Below are 12,089 nucleotides of genomic sequence, written 5' to 3'. Positions count from 1 at the left end.
TTATCTTTGTATAAATCTTTCGTCATGTGAAAGTTTAAAATTTACATGTTACAGTCAGAAAAAAGTCAAATCTCATATCCTCTTGTGTTTTTCAACTGAAAGTATATTACTGTTATTTACCAAGGAATAATGTATATCTTCAGCTAAAAACCTAAAATTAAAATCACATGTAATGGAAGCAGTTACAAATATTATAACCACATTCAGCCTCATGTAGACATCCCATGGTCAAATTATACTTCATATATCAGTCTAGTAGCACTCTCTATTTTTATTGTAAATTATATGGTATCAGTCATATCAATGACCTTGGATTTAAACATTCAAAGAAGACTGAAGAAGTTTGATCTACATAACTAAATAACTGATAACTTCCACAGACTGCAAAAAATCGACTTGATTATTTGACTTTGATGTTCCTGGTTTCATTTATAACCACTGTTGTGTTACATGTTGTCATTCTTGCTGTGCTATATGTATATTTGAGGGAAAGTATGGTATAAAAAATAGAATGGGCTTTATATCCTGCCTTTGAGCATTGAACCCACCATTACTGAGTGTGTAAATTATTCTCACTGAGTCACAGTAGAAATAAAATGTAGAACATACCTGTTTATCAGGATTTTGTTGCGAATTATTTTAGGCACTGAGTAGTGTCAGTCACATGTTAATCGGGCAATGATTAAATGATCAGTTTTACAATTTTCATCAAGATATTTGGAGATACAGGGAGATGTCACCTGTGATCATCACTATAAATCACAAGTAAGTCATATTTTTATTTCCTTGAATCAAACCATCTAATAGTCATGATAGCTCTTTGCAGGAATGTTCATGCATGCATATCATTTAAGAAAAAGAGACAACCAAAAAAAAAAAAATGAAGATGTCACTAAAACAGAAGATTTGTAGAATCAATTGTAGACCTAGATGAAACTTTTAAAACCACTGCTCAGCATTTTCAGCCCAAATTAAAAGTAATTGATTTAAAAGTAGTATTTAATCTTAAAGTGCTTATTAAGGTAGCTTAGGATGTAAGAAAAAGGTAAGGAATTAAAATGTATTGAGCACTTACAAATGTCCGTGTTTTATGCATAGAAGTCTACATTCGTGGCATTTAAATGTAATGATTTACTTCTTAAAGTCACACATAACTACTAAAACCAGAAGACCTACTTTCTAACCATATGATAAGTATGTTGTATTTTTACAAGGGCTCCACTTAATTTACTATAAATTATATTTACTATGGAATCATTTATTTGATTACAATAAGAGTATTCAATGATTACCAACTGACAATTTTCCCGTTTTATGCTTTCAGGAATGAAAAGTTAATGAGTCATCATGAATCGGGCAAACGAGAGCTCCTCAAAAGAGTTCATACTACTTGGCTTCTCAGACAAGCCCTGGCTACAAACGCCCCTTTTGGTGCTCCTATTAGCATCATACGCAACCACCATCTTTGGCAATGTGTCCATCATGATGGTGTGCATTCTGGATCCCAAGCTTCACACTCCCATGTATTTCTTTCTCACAAACCTCTCCATATTAGATCTCTGTTACACCACGAGCACTGTCCCTCATATGTTGAAAAACATTTGTCAGAACAAAAAGACCATCAGTTATGGTGGCTGTGTGGCCCAGCTCATCATCTTCCTGGCTCTGGGTGCTACGGAGTGTCTCCTCCTGGCTGTTATGTCCTTTGACAGATATGTGGCCATTTGCAGACCCCTCCGCTACGTAGTCATCATGAACCCCTGGTTCTGCCTCAAGATGACAGCCTTCTCCTGGCTCACTGGCTTCAGCAACTCAGTGTTGCAGTCCTCCTTGACCCTTAACATGCCTCGCTGTGGTCATCAGGAAGTGGACCACTTTTTCTGTGAGGTTCCTGCCCTTCTCAAGTTGTCATGTGCTGACACAAAGCCTATTGTCTCCGAGCTCTTTTTCTTCAGTGTGTTAATTCTGCTAATTCCAGTGACATTGATCCTCATCTCCTATGGCTTCATAGCTCAAGCAGTATTGAGAATCAGGTCAGCCGAAGGACGGCGAAAAGCTTTTGGAACGTGTGGGTCTCACATGGTTGTGGTCTCTCTCTTTTTTGGAACAGGCATTTACATGTACCTACAACCACCTTCGTCCACTTCTAAGGACTGGGGAAAGATGGTTTCCCTTTTCTATGGGATATTCACACCCATGTTGAACCCTCTCATCTATAGCCTTAGAAATAAAGATATGAAAGAGGCCTTCAAGAGGATGATGTCAATAATCTTTTTCTATAAGAAATGAGAATTGCTCCACTGTCATGAGACCCTTCTGAGTCTGTCCTTATCCTTGAAAATGTTAATAATGTTTGATCTGATTTTCCTGTTGTTCATGCTCTTATGATATCATTGAATTGTACCAATGGTTAAAAAATTCTTTTTCTGTTCAGGAAGCAATGCTGAGATTGTACGATTACTCTTCTAAATTCAAAACACTTTTGCTTTCCAGAGTTCCCCCAAAGCACTCTGTTCCTTGAAGCCATATTCTGGTAAAATTTCCTCCTATCCATGTCAGACTAGTCAGGTCATGAATGTTTTACCTTCTCACTTATATACTATCCTGTCTACCAGCTAGTTTGGGGTTTCCACATCTTTATAATTATATAACCAGTGAGCCAAAGCCAAAAATACTCCCAGCACGGATGTCTGCAATCGCTTTGCATCCTCACATCCCTTGAAAAAAATCCATCATATGCCCCTTCCAGAACTGTTCTAAGCATGTAGTCTGTCTCAAATATAGCTGGCTTTAAACCAGCTAAGTGTGTGCATCTTATACTAGAAACTTGAAATGTCAATTGGGTTTTACTTCCAACTATTTTTTTTTTTGGTCTTTTTTTTGTTATTTCTTGGGCCACTCCCACGGCATATGGAGGTTCCCAGGCTAGGGGTCTAATCGGAGCTGTAGCCACCGGCCTACGCCAGAGCCACAGCAGCGCGGGATCCGAGCCGCGTCTGCAACCTACACCACAGCTCACGGCAACGCCAGATCGTTAACCCACTGAGCAAGGGCAGGGACCGAACCCTCAACCTCATGGTTCCTAGTCGGATTCGTTAACCACTGCACCACGACGGGAACTCCACCACCTATTTTAATTCATTCTTTACTCCCCATTGTTAGCATTTCTCCTTTTTTTCCTTCATTTCTTAAATATTTACTTGTCCAAAGTTCTACCCCAGGGTTGCTGGAACTCCTCTGAATTATAAAATAAATTATTCATAGAAATGTTAATAGGAATCATTTTTCTAATATTTATCTGAATTAATTTTTATTTGGATAGTCACTAGATAAATATTTATTGACCACTAGATAACACTAGACCAGAAAAAAAATCACAGTTCCTCTACTAAAAAAAAATTCTAGTTCCTAAAGAAAATGACCCTTAAACTCAGACACTTAAATATTTATTTGCAATTACTAATATAAGAACATGGATGAGGAAATATTTTAGGCAGCAGAGAAAGGATTACAAAAGTAAGCTTTTCAGAAATTATAGGTAATTGTAAGTAGTTAAGACAGAGAGTGCAAAACACATACAAAAATAGTCTGGAGATGATAACTGAAAAGTTTAGCATTTATCCAATAAGCAAAGTAGGGAAGGTAGAAGCAGCAGTAGAAAATAACTACAACGTAAGTACAGAATATGGTTCCTATGTCATAATAATGATTTACTAAATGTAACACTTCAGAGACATGGGAAAGGGAATGACTTCAAATATATGGCATTTAAAAAGCTGATTTTCTCAACAAAAACAATAAGTAACTCAAGACCCTAAATTAAATAAAACAATTATATCTCTAATTTGGGTGCTTTTTAAAATTTCCAAACCTGTATATGGCTTTGCCATCACTTGACTATGTGATAAGCATTTCAGATTTAACACATCGGAAAGCTGACACCTGCTCTCCCTTTGCCACGAAGGCCTCTTCTAAAGCTTGCTGTTTTAATGAATGGATTCACCTGCTATTTACATTTGCAAATCATATCTTACACCATCATGCCTTAATTTTTCACACCAAAACCATTACCAAGACATATCAATCATTCCTCTTTTTTACCTCCCATCTCTCCAATTCCTCTCCATCTTCACACTTCTGATACCATCATCTTTTACCTAAACCTACCTTATTGCCCAAGCTATCTTATCTTTATGCACCTACATTTTATTAAAAGCAAACAGTTTTATGAAAAAGAACTCATTCTTAAATTTATTATATTTACATTTCACCATTGTTGGCATATTAGCTTATTCCTTTTTTCTGTCAATGGAGGTTTAATTTTTTTTATATATGCATTATATCCTTAGAATATACCAGGGTTCTGGAATTCCCACTGTGGTACAGTGGGTTAATGATAAGGCTTGTCTCTGTGGAGGCACCTGTTCGATCCCCAGGCAGGCACAGTGGGTTAAGGATCTGGTGATGCCACCGCCACAGTGTAGGTTGCAACTCCGGCTCAGATTCAATCCCCAGCATGGGAACTTTCATATGCCATGGGTGTGGCTAATAAACAAATAAATATTTTAAAAACACTTTAAAAAGGAATATATCAGGATTCTTAAATTATCATTAAAATAGCTGCAAAGTGAATTTCACCATGCAGGTACATTAAAATACATTTAACTATTTCCTTGTTTTGATCATTACAAATGCTACTGTAAAGAATTCTGCACTTACAAATCTATGTCCATATGTCAACTTATATTTTTGAAATGATATAACTCAGTCAAATCATAAATTTCTGAGAAGACCTAAGAGTTAATACAAATTGCCAAGCTTCCCTGAAGAAATTTTATAGCATTACACATTCTCACCAGCACTATATAGACTGAATGAAACTATTTGTTTCATGAGCTTTTGCTAACTCTGCTAATTTTCATTGTTTGAGGCATTTGTCAATGATAGCAGAAAAATTACCAAGTTCTTATTTGTTTTATTTCCCTGAGTATTTGGAAATAGTACATTTCTCATACTTATTATAAACTAGATTTGTTCATGGGTATTTGATTTTCTCTCTCCTTCTATGCAGATGGTAGATTTGCACTTTCCTGTCCTATTGAATGTAGGCCTGACTTAAACTTGCTTTGTCGATTAAGTGCAAGCAGAAGCAGATATGACGTGGGTCACATCTTGACAATGTCTTTAAGATCTAGTCCACACTGCCATAATCTTTCCCAATGTCAGCTGAAAGAAGCAAAGTTACAAGGAGAGTTAATGTGTCTGAATCCTGGATTGAAGACAATATGGAGTAGAACTCCAAATTTTGATAGGAAATTAGCATGAATGAGAAATAAAACTTAATTATTTAAAGTCACTGAGGTTTTTGATGCTCTTATTACTTACATTCATTATGAGTTACTTATAATGTAACTTATCCTAACTGACAACAGACACTGGTACCAATAGTGGGGTCCTGATGTTAAGGAAAAAAAGTTAAATAGGAGACATTGGCATAAGGGTCACATGGCAGATGGTGAGGGCATTGATATTAAAACTTGGAACCAAGTGATCCATATTACATAGTAAGAAACTGTTTGATAAAAGTATCAACTGCAATAATTTTGAAGGCAGATAAGGAGCCCAAGATTGTAAATCTAGATGAAGAAATTGAAAAACAGTATGTGTTGTGTTACTATTGGATATACTTGACGAGATATTACCAAAAAAAGTAAATCTGGGAAACAATACCTGTTTTCAAGTGAATATAAAATAGTGAGACTCTAAATATTCAAGCACTTGATGGGTTAGAAAGGGGAAAAAGCTTTCTTAGTTCCAGATAGTAATAAATAAAATTAAGAATATTCTACACACAACCAAATGCTCAACATTTTGATCATTTTATTTGCAAATAAAAACTTCAGAGATGCCACTTTACACCCATTAGATAGTGTATAATTTAAAAATGGGGTGGGGAGAGTTCCCATCATGGCTCAGCAGTTAATGAACCTGACTAGTATCCATGAGGACACGGGTTCAGTGGGTTAAGGATCCGGCATTGCTGTGAGCTGTGGTGTAGGTCACAGACATGGCTCATCGCTGTGTCTGTGGCGCAGGTCAACAGCTACAGCTCTGATTTGACTGCTGGCCTGGGAACCTCCCTGTGTTGTGGGTGTGGCCCCAAAAAAGACAAAAAAAAAAAAAAAGACAGGCAATAACAAGCATAAGTGAGGTTGTAAAGGAACTGGAACTCTCACGACCTGTTTTTGGGAATATGGAATTGTAAAGGTACTTTGGAAAACAATTGATGATACTTCCCTTTTTTCTCTTTTTTTTTCAATTTCCCCAATACATTATTTTTTTTTCCTACTGTACAGCATGGTAGGAAAAAAACTGGGTAGACTGAGTTACACATACATGTATACATTCTTTTTTCTCACATTATCATACTTCATCATAGGTAACTAGAAATAGTTCCCAGTGCTACACAGCAGGATCTCATTGTTAATCCATTCCAAAGGCAATAGAATGCATCTATTAACCTCAAACTCCCAGTCCATCCCACTCCCTCCCTCTCCCCTAAGCAATGACAAGTCTATTCTCGAAATCCGTGATTTTATTTTCTGTGGAAAGGTTCATCTGTGCCATATATTAGATTCCAGATATAGGTGATAGCATATGGTATTTGTCTTTCTCTTTCTGACTTGCTTCACTCAGGATGAGAGTCTCTAGTTCCATCCATGTTGCTGCAAATGGCATTATTTCATTCTTTTTTATGGATGAGTAGTATACCATTGGGTATATATACCACATCTTCCTAATCCAATCATCTGTGGATGGACATTTGAGTTGTTTCCATGTCTTGGCTATTGTGAATAGAGCTGCAATGAACATGAGGGTGTATGTGTTTTTTTAAGGAAAGTTTTGTCTGGATATATGCCCAAGAGTGAGATTGCTGGGTCGTGTGGTAGTTCTATGTATAGTTTTCTGAGATACCGCCATACTGTTCTCCATAGTGGCTGTACCAGCTTACATTCCCACAAACAGTGCAGGAGGGTTCCCTTTTCTCCACACCCCCTCCAGCATTTGGTATTTGTGGACTTATTAATGATGGCCAGTCTGACATCTCATGGTAGATTTGATTTGCATTTCTCTAATAATCAGGGAGGTGGAACATTTTTTCATCTGCTTGTTGGCCATCTGTATATCTTCCTTGGAGAAATGTCTTTTCAGGTCTTTTGCCCATTTTTCCATTGGGTTGTTGGCTTTTTTGCTGTTGAGTTGTATAAGTTGCATAAGTTTTTCTCAGTGGGCATATGTTTTCAGTTTTCCTGGGTATACACCTAGGAATAGGATTGTTAGATCACATAGTAACTCTATGTTTAATCTTTGAGAAATATCATAAGATCTAACAATCCTATTCCTAGGTGTATACCCAGGAAAACTGAAAACATATGCTCACTGAGAAAAATTTATGCATAAATGTTCATAGATTTATTATTCAAAATAATACTCTGAAGTGGAAATAACTCAAATGTCCAGCTATTGATGGATTTGCTAACAAAAAAAAACATATATATATATATCCACACAGTAAAATATCTGGCAACTAAAATAAATGAAGTATTGATATATGCTACAACCTGGGTGAACCCTGAAAACATTATGCTAAGTGAAAGAAACACACTTACAAAAGATCACATATAGTATAAGGTGAAGACAGAAAGAAAGAAAGGTTAGTGGTTACCTAAGGCAGAGAGGGTTAGGGGGAAGTAAGAGGAATGACTACTAATGAGCATCAGATTTCTTTTGGAACGGATGAAAATGTTCTCAAATTGTGGTGAAAATTGTATAATGCTGAATATACAAAAAAGCTTAAATATACACTTTTTAAAAGTGAATTTTATGCTATGTTTATTACATCTCAATAAAACTTTTTTTAAAATAAATAAAGACATACTTTGAGCAACAGAGGCCAATTAAAATATAATCTCTAATAATTAGAATTGATTTAAGAATGCAGCAACTGTACCGGTTATTAAACTTTCTGGGTGGATTAAATATACATGTATCTATTGTATCCTTTTAGTTGAAACAAATGATTGAAGAAAAAGAGAATAAGGGGAAGACGAAAAGTGAATAAGCCTATCCCATCAAAGATTGATAGACTCAAGAAATTCACAGATAGACATATGGAGAGAGTGATGTCTTGTCAGTTGTTGATGTGGCCATTGGAACATGCAGTAGATTAAGATAAAACTGATAAGCTAAATTTTAGAGAGAGTTATACTACCAAATACAACACAAATCTGAATTAAAGAAGCTTCTGACTGTTTGAGACTTAAATTAACCCTTGGACTCCCAAATTTCATTAAGTAGGAAGGAATTTGAAAAGGCTTACACATTCTTTATTGCTCTTCAGACATAAACACTGAAAATAATGGAACTCCAAAAGGGTAGAAGCCAAGAGTTATGAATACAATGGACTGTGGAACTACTTCTAATGAGTGGAATGTGGAAAAATTACCAACTCACAGTTGGAGCTCTTCACAACAACCGCCCCGTGGTTTTCTGAATTTCTAGCGACCTGTAACTAAATTTTCCTTTTTCTGTTCGGGAGTGTTTGTATTAGTCATCTTCTTTCAGATCTCCTGAATACATTTTGAGCATGTGAAGGACAGAGACAGCTTGTCTATTTAATTCACAGATTTCTGAGCTAAGAGAATTCAAGTGTAGACCTACTGAAGAGATTGGGAGAATTGACCTTGTAATGAGAAAGAGGCAGATGTGCTTTGTGTGTAGGAAGAAAATAAATGAAATATTTTGTGACTATAAGGCATACAGTGGTAGTCTTTAAAGCTGAGCACAAATATTTAGCTTTCTCATTCCTTCTGGGCATAGGGTAGGATTACATATATCCATGTCTAATTTAGTTAGTCCAATAGGTTTGTGGACTTACCCTATGATATTTATCTGGTCCCTAAATGCAAAGTGGGATAGATACACTTAGCAGCTGGAAGAACTTCGTCATGGATACCCTAATGGAGTAAGAGCCAAGGGGGAAAATCCACAAAACCGCCCCTAATCAGCCATGCTCAAAAGCAATACTGTATCCTGGAGAAAATGCATAGATTAGTTCAGACTTTGAAACATAAAGAATGGAGAATCAATGGATTACGGTTCCCTCCTACAAAACCCAGAGGTACTAAGGCAGATAAAAGTACATTACCTTAAACTTAATAAATGGTTGCCCTATTTGTAGCTGTGTATCATTTGTAGAATCTTAACCAGAAAAGATTAACAGAGGCTCTGGCATGTAGTTGATCTAGTAAACATATCATTCTTCAATCCCCATTAGTACAGAGAATCAAAAGAAATTTACATTTATTATTATTCTATGTAATATTGCTACATTTTTAAAAAACCATTTATCTGTGATAATAGACTGAAATGCAGTTTCTCTAATTATGATTCTTTGAAAAGCAAAGTTATAAATAATAATAAAAATAATATATTATTAATTTTACATTAAATATTATTCATGCCTACGTGAGGATAAAAGTCTTGTACATGAAGTTCTACACATATATTTTTGTATATATTTTTTTTAAAAATCTGTGTATAAGTGGACCTCGCAGTTCAAACTTAAGTTGCCCAAGAGTCAACTGTAGTTCTTTCCCAGTGAATGCATGCTAACCTTAGACTTCGATGTTTTAATTTACATGCTGTGACTTTGCATGATATGGTTTTTAACTTGAAAATCTCTAGCAGGTTTAGTCCAAACACATTCATCACAAAAATCAATGAACAATACAAATACTATTTTTTCAGCCCATCAGTGGGCTCAGTATTTGACCCTGAGACCATTTAAAAGAATGAGATCTGGAGTTCCTGTCATGGCTCAGGGGTTAAGGAACCCGACTAGCATCCATGAGGATGCGGGTTTGATCTCTGGCCTAGCTCAGTGGGTTAAGGATCCAGCATTCCGGTGAGCTGTGGTGCAGGTCGCAGACGCGGCATGGATCTGGCATTGCTGTGGCTGTGGTGTAGGCCGGCAGCTACAGCTCAGGTTTGACCCCCTAGCTTGGGAATTTCCATATGCCACACGTGCGCCCCTATGAAGACCAAAAAAAAAAAAAAAGAAAAAAGAAAAAAAAAAGAATGAGATCTACATTTCATTTAGACTTGTACTCTCCTGATTAAACAATTCCAAACATTTTTTATGGTTTATATTTCATGACTATTATTTTCAACCTAATTTTATAATTTGTGATCCATCCATGTGCCACTATTATGCTACTAGTATAGTTGGGAACAGAGTTCACATATTTCCTCTCTGGACACAATGACCAATTAAACTTGAGAGACTCTCATATCCCTAGGGCTAAAAGAGCACACATTGTATGAAAGGTAAGCCCTTTATTTAAAGGTACAATTCTCTCTCCAGGACTATGGATGTTGCTGATAGCGATAAAATCAGCTTCTCATTGTATTAGACCTGGTGAGAAGAGCCAGTGTCAATCAAAAACACCCTGATGACTGAAGACAATATCTAAAATACACTTTTACCTCATCATATGGACTCTTTTCATATGTTTTTGATGCAATGAGGTCATATGCTAATTTTATTCTCAATCTGTGGGCAAAATGCAGCTGAAAAAGAATTTCACAAGGCTTGAAAACTCAAAAAGTCATTGCACTTTTCCCCCTGTTTTTGGACGAAACTTTCTTTAAAACATGGCACAAAGAATTATATAGACATCTCTTTGACACTAGGAAAAAAAGGTGAGTGATGTCTACTGAAGAGAATTATGTTATTACCATGAGTGAGAAGGGTCTCTTAAGATCATTTCATATCCCTGCCTCTGGGTTGCATCATATTAAAAAACCAGAGAGTTCAATTTTTTTCCTGGGATTCTTGAAATAAATGTCAAGTATTTTCAGTGATTCCAAAAGTCCTTGTTGCCATTTCACTCTTTGAATGAATATTTGTCCACAATATCACCATACATAAAAAGAGTCAGTGAGAATTTTTTACGGAAAAAAAAAAGAATTAGGGGTATGTAAGGATTCTTTTGATTAATAGAGTTTATATAAATAGGAAAAGAGTAATGATGCCAGTGGATGAAAACGTCTTTTTCAAAGAGTGGGTTCATTTTTCTGATAATGTAAAGGAATCGGTGGAATGAGTTGACACTAATGCCATTCTGTTCAGTGGAAAAGAGTAGAAGATGTGCAAAAAAATAGAAAGAGGAAAAAAAACTGCTGCTGAGTAGTGTTCTTATCTCTCCTCTCATGCCCGTCAGGCAAGTCAATATCTCCTAACCACCACTGACTTGACTATCATTTACTGGAAAACTATATTCTTAGTATCGTGCTAGAAACAAAGAAAAAATACATGCATATGTAATCATTTCATAGTATAATATTATAAAATTATAATAAGCTTTGACATCACCAATATTAATTTGGTTGTTATTTCACATACATAGTAGGTTAGAAAATGATACATTATTATTAATAACTACTGCTAATGATTAATGTTATTGATGCTATTCATGATAACTAGCTCACATTCATTGAATTCTTACTAGGTTTCCAGAACTATCCTAAGTTCAGATGTATTCGCACTGCCCCATTAGAGCTATACAATAATTACCTCTTATTATCAAGATGGAAATTTTGAATTTTGAACACAAGGATGTTCACCAACTTGCCCAGGATCATATAGCTCAGATATAAAATGCTCAAAGAGTCTAGCTGCAGAGGCTCTGAAGAGCTAACTTTTAAAGGTGATTGTTGTTAACATTACCTGATGAATAGATGAATAGACAAGGCAATATTTCATTGTTTTGATTTGTATTTCTTCAATGATAAGAAAGTTGCATATCTTTTCTATTTTCACTTTTGCTTCATACATTTTATCTTCCCCAACCTGCTTATTTATATCAATTGTTCTCTTTTTCTTGAATTTTTGGTCTTTTCTCATAACTACACAGTATAATTATTCATATTTTAATAAGTTAATCATTTTTGCCATAAACTGTCTTTTTCATCTTAAAATTATCCTTTATTAGTGTACATAAACTTTTTTCATGCAAAACTTTAAA

The 12,089-nt window shown here is 35.6% G+C and overlaps 1 protein-coding gene across 1 annotated transcript; it reads left to right on the top strand.

The window, feature by feature from the left end:
- Positions 1-274: 274 nt before the first annotated feature.
- LOC146401383 (putative olfactory receptor 2B3) lies at positions 275-2,289 on the top strand. The gene has a single exon (XM_084970359.1). The coding sequence runs from the start codon at positions 1,348-1,350 to the stop codon at positions 2,287-2,289; it is 942 nt and encodes a 313-aa protein (XP_084826485.1). The 5' UTR covers positions 275-1,347.
- Positions 2,290-12,089: the final 9,800 nt, after the last annotated feature.

This window comes from Sus scrofa, chromosome 7, assembly GCF_054392235.1.
Source record: "Sus scrofa isolate SSC_HxYL_T2T_F1_AM1 chromosome 7, Sscrofa_HxYL_maternal_Yorkshire_Landrace_v2.0, whole genome shotgun sequence".
NCBI lineage: Eukaryota > Metazoa > Chordata > Mammalia > Artiodactyla > Suidae > Sus > Sus scrofa.
Note: the sequence above shows the minus strand (reverse complement) of the source record. Positions and strands in the feature narration are given on the sequence as shown.

What these genes read in the sequence shown, in the direction of transcription:
- LOC146401383 (XM_084970359.1), top strand. Translation starts at nt 1,348, where the DNA reads ATGAATCGGGCAAACGAGAGCTCCTCAAAAGAGTTCATACTACTTGGC.